Source organism: Chlorocebus sabaeus, chromosome 24, assembly GCF_047675955.1.
Source record: "Chlorocebus sabaeus isolate Y175 chromosome 24, mChlSab1.0.hap1, whole genome shotgun sequence".
Taxonomy (NCBI): domain Eukaryota; kingdom Metazoa; phylum Chordata; class Mammalia; order Primates; family Cercopithecidae; genus Chlorocebus; species Chlorocebus sabaeus.
In genome coordinates, this window is record NC_132927.1 from 27,124,468 (window position 1) to 27,140,873 (window position 16,406).

Genomic DNA, 16,406 nt, shown 5'->3' on the forward strand with positions numbered 1-16,406 from the left:
AGTATCTGTTCTGTTCTTAAATGCTCACAAATTAATATTGTAAGCAAAGTTGAATATTATAATGCTGTTAATAAAGAAGGATATATACTTTTCTTTTTTCTTTTTAATCTGCCTTTGCCGCAGGGAAGTACAAATGAGGTAAGTTAAATTTTTTAAAATTCAGAGTTATATATTTGTAAACATTATGATATTCTTATTTTATAAACTGACCAGCCATTAAAGGATGTCTTTGGGTAGATTAGAACAATCTTTGGTGACTTCTAACATTTAAATTTGTAATTGTGAATTTTTAACATGGTCTTAAAATATTTAACTTATTCTAGACATGAGTATTTGTTCCATGAATGTGTAGACAATTTCAAAATTCTTAAGCTCTGAAATGGTGGACTCTGCTCTACTGCCGAGTAAAGCAAGCAGTTATGAAACTTGAGGAAGTGTAACTACTGGAGGGTATTTAAATGTAGCTACAACCTTTAGAAGTTGTTTTTAACTTTAGCTTTTGACTGACAGTAATACATACCACTTTAAGCAGGGCCCAGGCCAGTATGTATTCTAACTCTCTTGGCAGACCTCAGGCCTCACCTGTACATTAAGTGTTCATTTCTCCTATTGCACATGTGCAGCAACACTACATATCTCAGAAGAGACTCTAGGCATCCACAAAGGAATCAGCTGTTACACTGAGAAAAATTATCACTCTGGAATCATTTAATTCATTATCTTCAGGAAGCAAAGCTGATCTTGAGTAACTAGAGATAATTCTTTCCTCAGTTTCTACTGTGGCATATAACTGGATTATGTCCTCGAATCAAATACCCCTTAATATTTACAAGTCAATAAGAAGTTATTTCATGCAAAATTCAGTAAGCAAGCTCATTAAAAAAGCAAAAGCAAATTTCAACTTTGGAAATCAAAGCTTAAGAAAAAAATAAGTTAGAGAATTAGAATTGAATTGAATGCCTTAGAATCAGAATATAATGGAAGACAATACTATGTTGCATAAATATACATTCATAGATCTGAAGATGGTACCATTCAGACTTAATGCCGTAAGAAAATCAAGGCCAGGCGCGGTGGCTCACACCTGTAATCCCAGCACTTGGGGAGACTGAGGTGGGCAGATCACTGTAGGTCAGGAGTTCGAGACCAGCCTAGCCAACATGCTGAAGCCCCATTTCTACTAAAAATACAAAAAATTAGCCAGGTGTGGTGGCGGGCACCTGTAGTCCCAGCCACTAGGGAGGCTAAGGCAAGAGAATAGCTTGAACCTGGGAGGCAGAGGTTGCAGTGAGGCAAGATCGCGCCATTGAACTCCAGCCTAAGCGACAAGAGTGAGACTCCAACTCAAAAAGAAAAAAAATCAAAAGAAAGTAGGTATACAGACTCACAAATGATAAAAATTAATGGAATTTCCTGGGAACAGATTACTATTTAAAGGATCTCAAGCTTTTATGCAGCTTTTAAAAATATTCAAAGACTCTTTACAAACTCCAGAACTAAATCAGACAAGTCATTTGTAACTGACTGTCAAGTATGTGAAAGTCAGAGCAGGGGATGAACTCTTAGACACTAGCTGAGGGAGCCAGGAAACAAAGATGTTTATGAACACTTACATAAAGCAATATACAATACACAGAAATTCCTATGATTCAAACATCATTAAAAGCCCACAGAGAACAATAAGAGGTAGTTTTAAATAAGGAAAGCTTGCTGAGGTAATGTTTTTGAATAGGGTTTGTAAGATATTAGCTAAGTCATGGAAACAAGGCAAGAGCATGTAAAGTGAAGGATCCTACTGTGCTGGGGGAAGGACACCATATGTGCTGAGCTGCATGACTGTATCAGTAAATGATGGAGATTAAAATTGGTCCCACTCAGGAAAACATTGGAAGCTCAGAAAGCAAGTAGCCTAGCTATGCATAATAGTTACTGCCAATCAGAAGTTATGAGGTCTTACAATTCATCTAAAACTGCTAATAGTCACAATTTGAATTTTCAGCACACCCCTGGGGCAGAGTAGCAGCTGTCTGCTCCAAGAGGTATGCAAGGTAAAAGGAAACACAGTTTGAGAATAAAACATTTACCACAAAGGTCAACGCACAAAAGGATTAAGTTAATGCACACATTGAGGAGTTGAAAATACTTTTGAATTTTAAGATATTAATTTATATATTGATAAAAAAGATTTCAAATTCAACATGCTAAATTTTATACAGTATGATAAACTGAAAAGGAAAAAAATTTTACATCTGTGTGTTTAAAAAAATATTTTATAATCTTGATGCTTTTATTCTAGGCTTTGTACAAGCTTTACAGTGCAGCAGCAACCCACAGACATCTGTATCATCAAGCTTTTCCTACACCAAAGTCGGAATCTACTGAACAATCAGAAAAGAAAAAAATGTAATCCAAATTTTAAGAAATACAGGTGCATGACCAGTTGTCAATTAAATATTCAGTTTTATGTCTCCATGCAAACATTCAAAGTGCTTCCATCAGAACAGAGTAAAATACTAAACACCTCTGAAGACTGCAAACTGGATTAGTTCTTTTACTTCAGTGTTTAATAAGCAGATGTATGTATGCATGGTTATACTATTTTGTTAACATGTACAATTTCCTGATTTTTCTTCAAAAATGCTGTTATAAAGTATTTGTCTATTTATGATAACAGTACACGTGTTCTGCTTGAATTTACTAAATTCTACTACTGGGTTATAATTAAATCATGTGATATTCCACGTTTGGATATGCTCATTTAATTTCTACAGAAAAAATGTTAAAATTATTTCACATAGCCATTTGTTAAAGCACAGCATCATAACTCAGCAGGCTTGATTTAATCTGTATCATCTTATATATATCATAATCTTATTTTTAAGCACATTTAAGAGTCCTTCAGTTGCTTTATCAAAAACTATATATTGCTTTTACATGATTTAATAGAATATAAACCTCTTGATAAAAAATGCACAAAAAAATCACTTTGTATATGTGAGTTTCACTGCATTGTATATTTTTTCATTTGGTACACAAAGAATGTATTCTTCATAGGTTTATTCTTTTAATATGTGAACTATTATTAAAGTTTACTCTGGTTCCTAAGATTAAAAACAAATGCTTACTGAATCTGAAAATGAGAGGTGCTGATATAGAATGATGAAGGTTTATCTCTTTTTTTAGACTCAAGATGCATTTTATTTAATGTTGACATCAGTACAAACTTAAGTTTCTATTTTATAAAACATGCTAATTCCTTTAGGTAACTTCTAGTTCTTAATGACTAAAATCTCTAGTGGAGTTTCACTGAACAGACTTAGAGGAAGAAGGAAAGTGTGTTAATGAAAAAAGTAATATTTATCTAGGAGGTCCAAAACAGAGTAACTTCTAAAGACTGTCACAGAAATGGGTACACCCTAATTAAGTAGCAACATAAAGTAAGAAGTGACAGGAAAGAACAATTAAGTTAGAGGAGTGTGGGAGTTCATAAGATATATAAACTTACATCTTAGAAAAATCTGACCACAAGTTCAGCAAATTATCTTTTCCCAGTGATAAAATTCCACTAGCCATATTTTCATTTTTCAATACCCCTTTTCATTACCCCTTTGAATTAAATTGATTCCTTTGTCTATGGCCTTTTGAACGGAAAAATGAAATACCGCACTATGTCTAAAACATGGACTCAAAAACCACACGCTTAGTTTCCACAAAAATACATTTAATAAGCTTGTTATATAAAATCAAACACTCAACTTTGTCAACATTTCTTCAATAATTCAAACTCACTGATATGTAACTGGGAGCAGTTTGTATTTTGGAAGACTTCCTAAGCTAAAAGTATATTTACATATTTACAACACATGTAAATAAAACGGAAGAACACTTCAAATAATGTTGAAATTCACAGAATTCTAGACATTTACAGTTATAGTTTAGAAGTATCACCAAATTGTTTGCAATCAAATGTACAGCACTAATTATGAAAAATGTTTTAACTATCAAACCAAAAGGGGAGAAAAACTGGCAGGGAAATATATGGTATTAAAGTCCTGTGATAAATACTTAGAAGATTAAAAAGTAATAATATACCATCGATTTAATGACCAAAAATTCTTTTTGAATCCCTGATTGTCATTTTTGGTAGCTTAACCCAGTCTTTCAGAAGGCAGTATACTATGCTGTCAGGAACTCTCCACTGTCTCATCAGAGCCATGCTAAATGCAGTAACAGCCCTGGCTGAAAATAAGGAAGATGATATTAGCAACTTGGGAGTTTCACATACCTTCCCCATACAGGCTAAGTACTTATGCTTGTATGTATTCCTGAAAGATTAAAAGGCCCGTCACCCATTCATACCAAAAAATACTTTCTCAACATGCTTTAAAAGGATTCCTTACTTTGTTTTCATTTTTTTATTTTTTGAGACAAGGTCTGGTTCTGTCTCCCAGGCTGCAGTGCAAGTGGTGTGATCTTGACCCTGCAACCTCTGTGTCTCGGGTTCAAGCCATCCTCTGACCTCAGCCTCCCAAGTAGCTGGGACTAGAGGCACACACCATCATACCCGGCTCATTTTCTTGTATTTTTTGTAGAGATGGAGGTTCACCATGTTGCCCAGGCTGGTCTTAAACTCGTGAGCTCAAGCGATCCACCCACCTCAGCCTCCCAAAGTGCTGGGATTACAGGCGTGAGCCACCACGCCCAGCTGGGTTCCTTACTTTGGAGGGGGAGACAAACATACATCATATATAAATATTTATCACAATAAGGTTTCAAATCCTATTTTATATTTAAACGGCATCATGGTAATATTTAAACCATCCCTTTCCAGACAATATTTCACACTAGAGCAGTAAACATCTTTTTTTAAATACTGCAGATTCTTTTTTTTTTAAAGAAGGTACTACTGCTGTTAAGAAGTTAACAAGTGATAATTTCCTATTTAACATCTGTTCATAATGACATTTCCGCTGCATTCTTCCATCAGGAATACCAAAGCAGTTTCCTAATATACAGCATCTGAAAGTGTTTGTCATACTGGCTCTTAAAATGATACACTCATTTTTCTTGTTCAATAAAAGAAAATTTCTAATAAAAAATACATGTAAAGTTAGAATTTTATAATCTCCACAAAGGAAGCTGCATTTATTAACCAAAGTACTTGTTTGTAATTTTTTATCTGTGAAAATATTTTAAAGCTCTTATAAAACTGAAATTTTATTTTTCAAAAATCAGCTCAAAAATTTTGTCCATGTTGTTGGGCATACCACTGCTGTCTCTGCTTTCGGTTTTCCAACTCTGTGAGAAGGGCTTGTCTGTATGCTTCATACAGTTTAACAATCTGCTCCAATTCTTTCATGAAGAGCAACTTGAGCATTCCCTGGTACGTATCCAGGTCAGCCAGCTGAAAGAGTTCCCACTTCAGAATGTGGTCATATCTGTTTTAAAACACAATCATGTACATGTTCACAACACATACATAAACATGTATTTCTAGCAAGAAACTAGTCTGTTTTTTAAAATGTCAACCTTATTGATAACTAAACAAACCATAAGTTTTAATTAAAAAGAACTGAGTAGCTGGGCACAGTGGTGGCGCCTATAGTCCCAAGCTACTTGGGAGGCTGAGGTGGGAGGACTGCTTGTGCCCAAGAGTTTGAGGCCAGCTTGGGCAACATAGCAAGACCCTGTTTCTAAAAATAAATAAAACAATTCTTTAAATATCTGAGTTATTAAATGCTGTTTACATATAATTCTCTTTATTTTTTATTTTTATTTATTTTTTTGAAACGGAGTCTCGCTGTGTCACCAGGCTAGAGTGCAGTGGGGCTCACTGCAATCTCCGCTTTCTGGGTTCAAGCAAATTCTCCTGCCTCTGCCTCCTGGGTAGCTGGGATTACAGGCACGCGCCACCACACCCAGCTAATTTTTGTATTTTGAGTAGAGATGGAGTTTCACCATGTTGGCCAGGATGGTCTCAATCTCCTGACCTTGTCATCCGCCAGCCTCAGCCTCCAACATGCTGGGATTACAGGCTTAAGCCCACCACGCCTGTCCTACATATAATTCTTCTAGGGAAAGGAGAAAACTGCTAATATTACTTCATTTCAATGTAAGTTAAAGAATACCTATTTCTTTACCCATTATTCTAATATTAACAGCAGACAGCCATGAACACAGATTTCAAACTACAGTGGTTCTATAATTTCTGAAGAACATATTTTGTGCTATTGTAAGTTCATCAAAAGTTAATTGTCAGGAACTTAAGAATATTTTAGACCATATTGTGCTTGCAAATGATAATGCACAAAGATGGTCATTTGCATCATTCATGTTGATGGATCTTTTTGAGGAATGCTATTCACTACAGCAAACAAGGAACCAAACAGAAGGAGAAATGAAGAGGAACCCTCATTCGTGGATCTAAGTATTCCTGAGGCTGAGTACATAGCATCTAAAAAAACAAACAGGAAAACTAAAGAAGGAAAGAACTGTTTTTAAAATGAGAGAATAAATAGACCGTAGAAGGCTTCAGTGTGGTGAAGGATTCACAGAAGATTCTGTTTACATCTATCATGGAAGACTGTTAGTAGTCTTTCAGTGGTAAGTAGATCCCTGCTTAGCAGTAGTACCTTTAGTAGTTGGCTACATAGTTCCATTTCAGTATCTGATGAAGACAGCACTCTAATATTCTCATTTTAAAGATGAAAAACACTAAAAGCTAAAGAGGCTCTTTACCTCTTGCAAAAGTGTTTAGTGACAAAAAGTTCAGAAAGGAAGAGAACTATGGACCAAGATGCTTCAAAGTAGTGGTTTTGAATGTTAATATCCACTAAGACTAGATAAAGAACTTGAATTAGGGAAAGGCATCTATCTTATACCTAAAATTATGCCTCTCAAATCATACTGCAGAGCAGACATAATAGGAAGCTCTGATTGCAAACTCTAGTATTATTTTTAATGATCGTTTATAGTTCTTCCTACCCAGTGGTTCTTTGATATTATACCATATTCTTTCAAAAGGACTAATATTTTAAAATGAGATTTTAAAAAAGGGAGACAGAAAACATACTGAGCAGTTGTGTGAGCTACTATACTTAGCATTTTGACATGTTTCTGTCCAACTTAAGCATGTGACAGAAATGTCAGTAACACAACACGCAAAAACTGGAAGGTATATATATTTAATTGGACTCCCAATTTTACTCAGTTACTTGAGAGTTGCAAATTGATTTTTTATTTTATTTTATTTTTTGTTTGAGATGGAGTCTTGCTCTTTTGCCCAGGCTGGAGTGCAGAGGCGCGATCTTGGCTCACTGCAAGCTCCGCCTCCTAGGTTCACACCATTCTCCTGCCTCAGCCTCCCGAGTAGCTGGGACTACAGGCGCCCGCCACCACGCCTGGCTAATTTTTTGTATTTTTTAGTAGAGACGGGTTTCACCATGTTAGTCAGGATGGTCTTGATCTCCTGACCTTGTGATCCACCTGCCTCAGCCTCCCAAAAGTGCTGGGATTACAGGCGTGAGCCACCGCGCCAGGCAAGAGCCGCAAATTAATTAATAGATGCAGATTTCTTTGGTAGGAAGCTTTGTTCTTTTTAGTGGGAAACTCCAACTACTTGTGAACATAAATTAGAGTGATACTGTAAGAAATATTCAGTGAGCCTCCATGAAGAAACAGTTATAAGGTGTTTCTTAGAACGTCCACCATTCACGTAACTTAAGATTTTATGTGTTTCTTGGAAACAAATTCATAATTCCTAACAAAAAATCTTAATCTCCCAGAGTTAGCTAAGAGGCAATTCAGCAATGTCTACTAATTCAAGATGGTTACATTTATACCAGGTGAACTACAACGTTAAACTAAACTAGCCTCTGTGTACTTTCTAGCAAGGGAAACAAAGAACAAGAATAAACTGGTAAATATTATACTTATTTTTAAGACACGAATATTCTGTATAAGTATTTGAGTTATGTCTAAAGGAAGAAAACAACCCTTCAAACAATTTTGTGGTCTTTATTTTTTATTTTTATTTTTTTAGAGATAAAGATCTACTGTTTTCCAGGCTGAAGTGCAGTGGCTAATCACAGGCACAATACCACTACTGATGAGCACAGTAGTATTAACCTGCTCCATTTCCAACCTGGGCCAGTTCGCCCCTCCTTAGGCAACCTGGTGGTCCCTGCTCCTGGGAGGTCACCATATTGATGCCAAAGAGTACAGACATCCGACTGGCATAGTGCACCACAGCCCAGAACCCCTAGGCTCAAGCAATCCTGACTCAGCCTCTCAAGTAGCTCAGATTACAGGCGCACCACCATGCCTGGCCAAGTTTCTGACTTGCCAATCAGCAATTCAGCATCAAGAGTACGATCATGGGTAGAAGCAAAAAAATCAGATTAGAGAAAATCCTTTTGGGGGAAGAAAGTGCACTCCAAGAAGGGCACAGATGTGAAAAAAACTGCAAAGCATGGAATGGAAATCCTATTCCAAATTCTTTCCTCTGTAGCTTCTATATAGTTACTACCCTTCTGCCTATAATCACCTAAGTGTGCCTGCTTTTTCTGAAAAGTATAAACTCCCATTCTTTCCTTCTTAATTAGCCACGAAATCTGCTTCCACAAGTTTAACTTTTAGTCATTTATACTGTATATACACAGGTAAATCATTCAGAAAATTGGGTGTAAACCACTCCAGTAGTCTATGCTTTTAGCATCTCTTTTGCTGTTTTTCCTAGGGCAGTATTCTATTCAAACACTACTTATAAATAACCCATATATACAAAAGCCAGTTGCTATAATGCTACCAAAAACAACCTGTCCACATTGCATGCTGACTTCAAGATCAACAGTGCTGCCATCCTCAGCTCCAGGTATCGCCATGTAGCCTAAGTCCCCTGCACCCACCCGCCTAACACTGTGCCCACTCTTCCCTTTTTCACCTGTATCCAGAGCAGAGTCAATGGTGATACTGCAGGATTGCCAAGCCACTGGAATAAAAAATACCCCTGCCACACACTGCTGAGAACTAGTGTTTTGGTGTGCGTGTGACAAATAACAGAAAGTATGTATGTTCTTGACAATGTTTTTGCTGTCAAATATTAAATTTTATTTTACTTTATTTTGAGGTGGAGTCTCACTCTGTTACCCAGGCTGGAGTGCAAAGGCGTGATCCTGGCTCACTGCAACCTCCACCTGCCGGGTTCAAACAATTCTCCTGCCTCAGCCTCCCGTGTAGCTGGAACTACATATAGGCGCGTGCCACCATACCCAGCTAATTTTTTGTATTGTTAGTAGAGATAGGGTTTCACTGTGTTAGCCAGGATGGTCTCGATCTCCTGCCTTTGTGATCCACCCGCCTTGGCCTCCCAAAGTGCTGGGATTACAGGCGTGAGCCACTGCACCCGGCCTAAATTTAAAAATTTTATCCTATAGTTTAGCTTGAGTACAGTTATACTAACGATTATAGACTTTTGTAAGCAGACACAAGAACACAATTTTACAAAAATTAAAAAAAAATTGAAAACACAATCTGTTTCTAAATCAAGTTTTAGAAGTATATGCAAAAACTGTGTTGGTAAATTACTGCAAGAGATAGGATTAAAGAATTTCAGATTCTCAATTGTCTGAAAAAAGAGACAGGCACATTTTTTTTTTTTTTTTTTTGCAAAAAATGTCTCTTTTTGTTGTGATAATTGATTCTTCATTATCTAATTCATAGATAACCACTCACCCTTTGTTGACAGAATGTTAACCATTTCTCAAAAAATACAATAAAATAAAATGAATAAAATTAGCCAGGTGTGGTGGCAGGCGCCTGTACTCCCAGCTACTCGGGAGGCTGAGGCAGGAGAATGGTGTGAACACAGGAGGCGGAGCTTGCAGTGAGCCGAGATCGTGCCACTGCACTCCAGCCTGGGCAACAGAGTGAGACTCCATCTCAAAAACAAACAAACAAACAAACAAACAAAACACAGAATATTAACCATTTTCATCCTCTTCAGAAACATTAATTAGAAGTAACTAGAAAGCAGCAGGCTTCTGGACCTCTTGTTTAAGTTTTTAAGCAGTAAAGATGTATAGTACTTGCTCTCTTTTTCTCAGTCTGGCCCATTTTGGAAGAGTTACAACCTATTTGCTAGTTTTCTTGAGTTTTATAGTTAGCTTATAGAACCACAGAACTGAAAAAGACTATAATCTTCAGGAATCTGTTTCTTTCCATAAGAAAACAGGAATTCCATTTAAGTACTATCTCTTCCACCCAAAAGGAAAGCTTATTATGCTATTTCTTATTAAACATGACGACAGAGTAGAAATAACATACAATAGAAAGAATAACTCTCCTCAACCATATCTACCCCCAGAAATACCAAGGCTAACAGCTGGGCACATATTCTTCCAGATTTAAGGAAAATAAAAACGCATGCAGATATTTCGTATGCTTTAGAATCAGCACACAAACATACAGTAGTAAGTCAGGTGGTATCAAGGGAGAAAAAAAAAGACGAAAATAGGAAAGAAAATGCCATCTGCTATCATTCCTCTTTTTGGCAGTAGTGGGGGGGCAGTCAGGGTCTCGCTCTGTCACCCAGGCTGGAATGCAGTGGCACAAGCATTGCTCATGGCAGCCTCGAACTCCTGGGCTCAAGCGGTCCTCCCACCTTAGCTTCCCAAGTAGCTGAGATCACAGGCATACACCACAGCATGCTGCTAATTTTTAAATTTTTTTGTAGAGACAGAGTCCTGCCATGTTGCTCAGGCTGAACTTGAACTCCTCAGATCAAGCTATCCTCCCACCTCAGCCTCCCAAGTACTTGGGACTACAGATCCATGCCAAAAAGCCTGGCTAATTTTTAAAAATTTTTTGTGGAAATGGGGCTCCTGATATGTTGCCTAGGCTGGTCTCGAACTCCTAGACTTAAGAGATCCTTCTGCCTCAGCCTCCCAAAGTGCTGGGATCACAGGTTTGAACCACTGTGCCAAGCCCGGGTCCTTATTTTTATCACAAGTACTGTATCACTTATTTACAAATTAATCTTCCCCTATGAGAATGTAAGTTTCTTACTTGTATCCCTTATAGCAGACGTCTGCACACAAAGAAATGAAGATTCTATAAATGTTTGAAGAACTAATATTTCTAATTAATGATTTTCACACATTATAAACTATGATATCCTTTATTCAAGTGAAGTATTACTTAGAAGCCCAATATTATTAAGAGTAAAATATGGCACACTACTTGGATTAAGCAGCCCAGAGACTCCATTCAGCCCTTCACTCACTCCTCAAACAAATTTGTGCTGTAAATGTACTTACTTCACAGGGGCTCGAGCGTAAACCTGAAGCCAGTCAGGAATTTCTGCAGTATGATATGGATTTGCAGGTACCAGAAGCGACTGATTTCTTTCAGTTTGCTGTGGCTGGTATGTGACAGGAGGTGGCTGATCATACCGAGGTACACTAAGAAGAGAGGAGTGACATTCTTTAGGATAAACGTCCTAAAATCTAAGAAATTATAAAGAACAAATAATACTTAAGCATTTTTCAGTGTGCCTTCTGCCCAAACTGACTTATACCACCTAAAAGATAATGTATTTTAAAGACATTTCTTCTGGCTGGTATTTAGTCTTTTCAAAAACAGGTTCAAAGGAGGATATGAAAAAGCTGGAACTAAGTTTTAACCTTTACACAAAGACTTAAAACTAGAATAGCAAATCCCCACAAGAAATAGTTATCAGCTGTAAATTCATATCAGAAAGGTTGACAGTTTCTAGGAAAGGATGTTTCCTTCCTCCTGTAGGCTGAAAATGGGGGTTGGGATATGTAGTGAGGCAGCAGTGAGTATTGTGTTGGAAATATCTCTATCCAATGTAGATAACTTTTCAACTTTTGCCAAATCAAGAGAACATATGGGAGTCAGAGTTGATTAGAACCTATTTTAAGTCACAGAGATAAAAAATAAATAAATGCTTTAGTTCTAACAGCCTGTGTATGCTGTGGGAAGCGGACATATTATATGGGAAAGTGTAAGGAAAGCACTGAACCACCTGAAGGTTAATAACTAAACTCGAGGAGGCCAAAAGGGTCTATTTCAGACTGAAAGGGGTCTTTGCCTTCAAACACAAAGATTTATGTGTATATGTGGCCAACAAGCATATTAAAAAATGCTCATCATCACTGATTATTAGAGAAATGCAAATCAAAACCACAATGAAATAAATACAATTCCACATCAGTCAGAATGGCTATTATTAAAAAGTCAGAAAATAATAGATGCTGGTATGGTTGCAAAGAAAAGTGAATGCTTATACACTGCTGGTGGGAATATAAATTAGTTCAGTCACAGTGGAAAGTAATTGGGAGATCTTTCAAAGAACTTAGAACTACCATTCAATCCAGCAGTCCCATTACTGGGACTATTTCTACAAAGGAATAGAAATCATTCTACCATAAAGAAATATGCATGCACATGTTAAGTGCAGCACTATTCACAATAACAAAGATATGGTATCAACCTAAATGCCCATCAGTAGTGGGCTGGATAAAGAAAATGTGGTACACAGACACCACGGAATACTACCCAGCCATAAAAAAGAACAAGAGCATGTCCTTTACAGCAACATTGATGGAACTGGAGGCCATTATCCTAAGTGCATTAATGCAGGAAGAGAAAACTAAATACCACATGTTGATAGGTAGGAGCTAAACACTGAGTACACATGGACACAAAGAAGGGAACAATAGACATTGAGGTCTACTTGTGGGAAGAGAATCGGAGAAGTATGAGGACTGAAAAACTACCTATCAGGGACTGGGCGTGGTGGCTCATGCCTGTAATCCCAGCACTTTGGGAGGCCGAGGTGGGAGGAGCACCTCAGGTCGGGAGTTCGAGACCAGCCTGGCCGACATGGAGAAACCCCATCTCTACTAAAAATACAAAACTGAGCCAGGTGTGGTGACGCATGCCTGTAATCCCAGCTACTCAGAAGGCTGAAGCAGGAGAACTGCTTGAACCTGGGAGGCGGAGGTTGTGGTGAGCTGAGATTGCGCCATTGCACTCCAGCCTGGGCAAAAAGAGCAAAACTCCATCTCAGGAAAAAAAAGAAAAAAGAAAGAAAAGAAAAACTACTTATCAGGTACTATGCTTATTACCTGAATGATAAAATAATCTGTACCAAATCCCCAAGCCATGCAGTTTACCCATGTTAACCTGCACATGTACCCCTGAACCTAAAATAAAAGTTAGGGAGAAAAAAAAGAAAATGTGGTATATATAACAGTGGGGAGAAAAAAATGCACGTGTATACTAGAAAAGGTCACTGTTTATAAACTGGGATTAAAATAAGGTTAGATTATGCTGTGGTTAACGATTTTAAAAGATCAATGTGCAAATGGCACTGAATTCTATCTTCAACTCTTCTTTCCCAAATAGGTTCAAAGGAAAATATTCTTTGATAGTACAATTGGGGTGGGGAAGAATTGGGACTTTGAAGTCAGGTATTCCTGGATTTGAACCTCAGTTTTAACACTTACAAACTATGCAAATATAGGCAAAACTCCTCCACTCTCTAAGCCTCAGCCTCCATACTTTTAAAGTGGAATAATAAATTCATACCACAGGTGGTGGTTCTCAGGATTAAATAACCTAATGTAAGTCAAGAATTCTGTATTAGGATTGGCCTAAGATAGACAACCAGACAGTTATTAATACTACATATGTGAGCTTAAGGGCAGCGTTTATTCTCTCATGTTCAACTTCTACCAAGTTGCCGAGAGAAGTAAATTAATTAATTATGAAATTGCTTTAAAAAAACTATTAAAGTTATGTAATAACATAAGGTTAATGATGATTGTATCAGTCTATTTTCACACTGCTATAAATAATAACCTCAAATTGGGTAATTTATAAAGAAAAGAGGTTTAATTGACCCACAGTTCCATAACTGGGAGGCCTCAGGAAACTTACAATTATGGCAGAAGGTGAAAGGGAAGCAAGGGACATCTTACATGGCAGCAGGAGAGAGAAGGGGGAACTGCCACATGCTTTTAAACCATCAGATCTCGTGAGAACTCACTACCAGAACAACATGGGGGAAACGGCCCCCATGATTCAATCACCTCCCACCAGGTCCCTCCCTCGACACACGGGGATTACAATTTGAGATGAGATTTGGGTGACAACACAGAGCCAAACCATGTCAATGATGAACAGAAAAGTAAACTCTCAAATCTGGTTATCTGGACTGCAACCATCATTGCCACCTGATGACCACACCACAAGTTTGATTCTTTCAAAGGACAACAACCTCAGTAGTTGAATAAACATTGATTGGGTGCCACTACATGGAATCATGGGAAAAAACAGATTTTCAAAGTTGAATTAATAAATCCAAATATGTAAAATAATTAAAACAACACAATAATGACAAAGCTTAGTTTTCCAGTTGGTAATACTAAAACATATTCATAACTATTTTAATGGTTCTAAGAAAATACAAATGTCCACTATAGCCAAAAAACTGTATTATGCCAGATGACACTAAGCAACATTTATCAAAATGCAGATGATATTTTACTCATTCTTAATCTTGTGGCTCAGGTTTTGAAGCTCACATGTGGTTAATTTGAAATATTTGCAACTTCATTACTAAACTAATACTAGTTTTTATGTACTTTGAAATCCAGTGTGTATTTACACTTATAGCACATCTCAATTTATATCAATCACATTCAAGTGCTCAACAGCCACATATGACAACTGGCTACAGTATCAGGCAGCAAAGAGCTAAAAGTCTGGCAACAAAGCAGATCTACCCGGCCCAGTATCAATCAAAATAGCACAAAGAATTACTGGCTATATTTATTAAACAAATATGGGATGTTTTGTTCAGTCCCAATTTTCACTTTCTTGTCTAGTAATAGCAAGAAACAGAACATACAACCATGTCTAAAATTGAATAAAAACAGCAAAATGTTATAATTCAATTGTGCATTGTGACTTAGGGGGTAGGTCTGTATTATTTGTAAAAATTTAAGTGTAAGAAGGCAGAAGCCTTAATTATTTCATTTTCTGGACACCTATAACAAAAACATTCTGGCATTATTATAGCAAAATCTGATCGTAAGAACAATGACCCTGATTTTGAGGTAGTTTAAAAAGTACTTTTTTAACTTATTAAAGTCATTTATTGCTAAACATATGTTCAGAGAAAAGTGTAAATTTTGAAATGTAAGGCTTTCAGGTCTCAAGCTTTAGGATGCTTTTCTCTTGGATGAAAATACCAGTCCAAAATCTAACATTAGACAATCCCGAAACTAAAAGTGGAAAATAAAGTTGATACTCTACCTAGGAGCACAGGGATGCCTGTACTGAGCCTTCTTATTTGTGTGATCTACATAATACGTTCCAAATTCCGATGACTCAACTCGTTCCCATCCAGGAGGAAGCCCTTCTCGCTCAAGAGGATGGCTCCAGTGAGTTGTATTTGTGTTATGATCTATATAGTATTTTCTCCCTCTCATTGTCCAGTCCACAGACCAGCCAGGAGGAAGGGGTAAATCTTCAGAACCATGGTTAGTCAAATTTCCTAAAGATGTAGCAGCAACTCTCCCAATACCTATGGGAAAAGAGAAAATGATAGAGAAGAAACAGAACAATTATTCAATGTAAAAAATGTGTCAGCTAGCAAAGTCATGACATTAACTATCCTGATTGTACTCTTCTATTTAAATTCATGATTATGTCCATTATGATGGTTTTCATAAAACTAGTCAGTATTACTACTAATTAATTATAAAAATGGGGAGGAACTAGACTTTGAAATTGTGGAGGGTTTCTGGCTGATGCTTCCATCAACAGGCCATATAAACATTTAACTACAGGTTGAGCATCCCTAATCCAAAAATCTGAAATTTGAAATGCTCCAAAATCCAAAACTTTTTGAGAGCTGACATGTTGCCACAAGTAGAAAATTCCACACCTGACCTTATGCGATGAGTCATAGTCAAAATTCAGTCAAAACTTTGTTTTATGCACAAAATTATTTAAAATATTATATAAAATTACCTTCAGGCTATGTGTAGAAGGTATATACGAAACATAAATGAATTTCACGTTCAGACTTGGGATTTCTTCCCATGATATCTCATTATGTATATACAAATATTCCAAAATAAAAAAAAAATCCCAAATCTCAAACACTGCTGGTCTTAAGCATTTTGGGGTAAGGGATAATCAGCCTGTAGTAGTAAAGCTACTTAAGTATGTATTCTGCCAAAAGAAAAGTGGGAAAAAGAAAATTTCCCGATTAAAGATTTAACATTTCATCTTAAAAAAAAAATGCAAAAATGAACTTGTAAAACCAGTTTCAGTTATAAATTCTTAAAAGTAATCTGGCTGTGCCCTAG

At 36.9% G+C, this 16,406-nt stretch overlaps 2 protein-coding genes across 4 annotated transcripts in view; one reads left to right on the forward strand and one right to left on the reverse strand.

Moving 5' to 3' along the window:
* ATL1 (atlastin GTPase 1) overlaps positions 1 to 2,741 on the forward strand; it is a 98,917-nt gene extending 96,176 nt beyond the window's left edge. For 2 of the 3 annotated variants that reach the window (XM_037983948.2, XM_007986643.3), the window contains exons 14-15: positions 124 to 138; positions 2,297 to 2,741. In XM_037983948.2, the coding sequence (XP_037839876.1) occupies positions 124 to 138; positions 2,297 to 2,407 (126 nt within the window). In that variant the 3' untranslated portion in view covers positions 2,408 to 2,741. The remainder of the gene's footprint in view (positions 1 to 123; positions 139 to 2,296) is intronic. The other variant, XM_007986644.3, reaches the window with a different exon arrangement.
* A 963-nt stretch (positions 2,742 to 3,704) lies between these two features.
* The window catches only part of SAV1 (salvador family WW domain containing protein 1), a 35,429-nt gene continuing 22,727 nt past the window's right edge, over positions 3,705 to 16,406 (reverse strand). The window contains exons 3-5 of the mRNA XM_037983949.2: positions 15,346 to 15,616; positions 11,316 to 11,459; positions 3,705 to 5,438 (exon numbers count right to left, since the gene is read on the reverse strand). Coding sequence (XP_037839877.1) covers positions 5,237 to 5,438; positions 11,316 to 11,459; positions 15,346 to 15,616 — 617 coding nt within the window. The 3' untranslated portion in view covers positions 3,705 to 5,236. The remainder of the gene's footprint in view (positions 5,439 to 11,315; positions 11,460 to 15,345; positions 15,617 to 16,406) is intronic.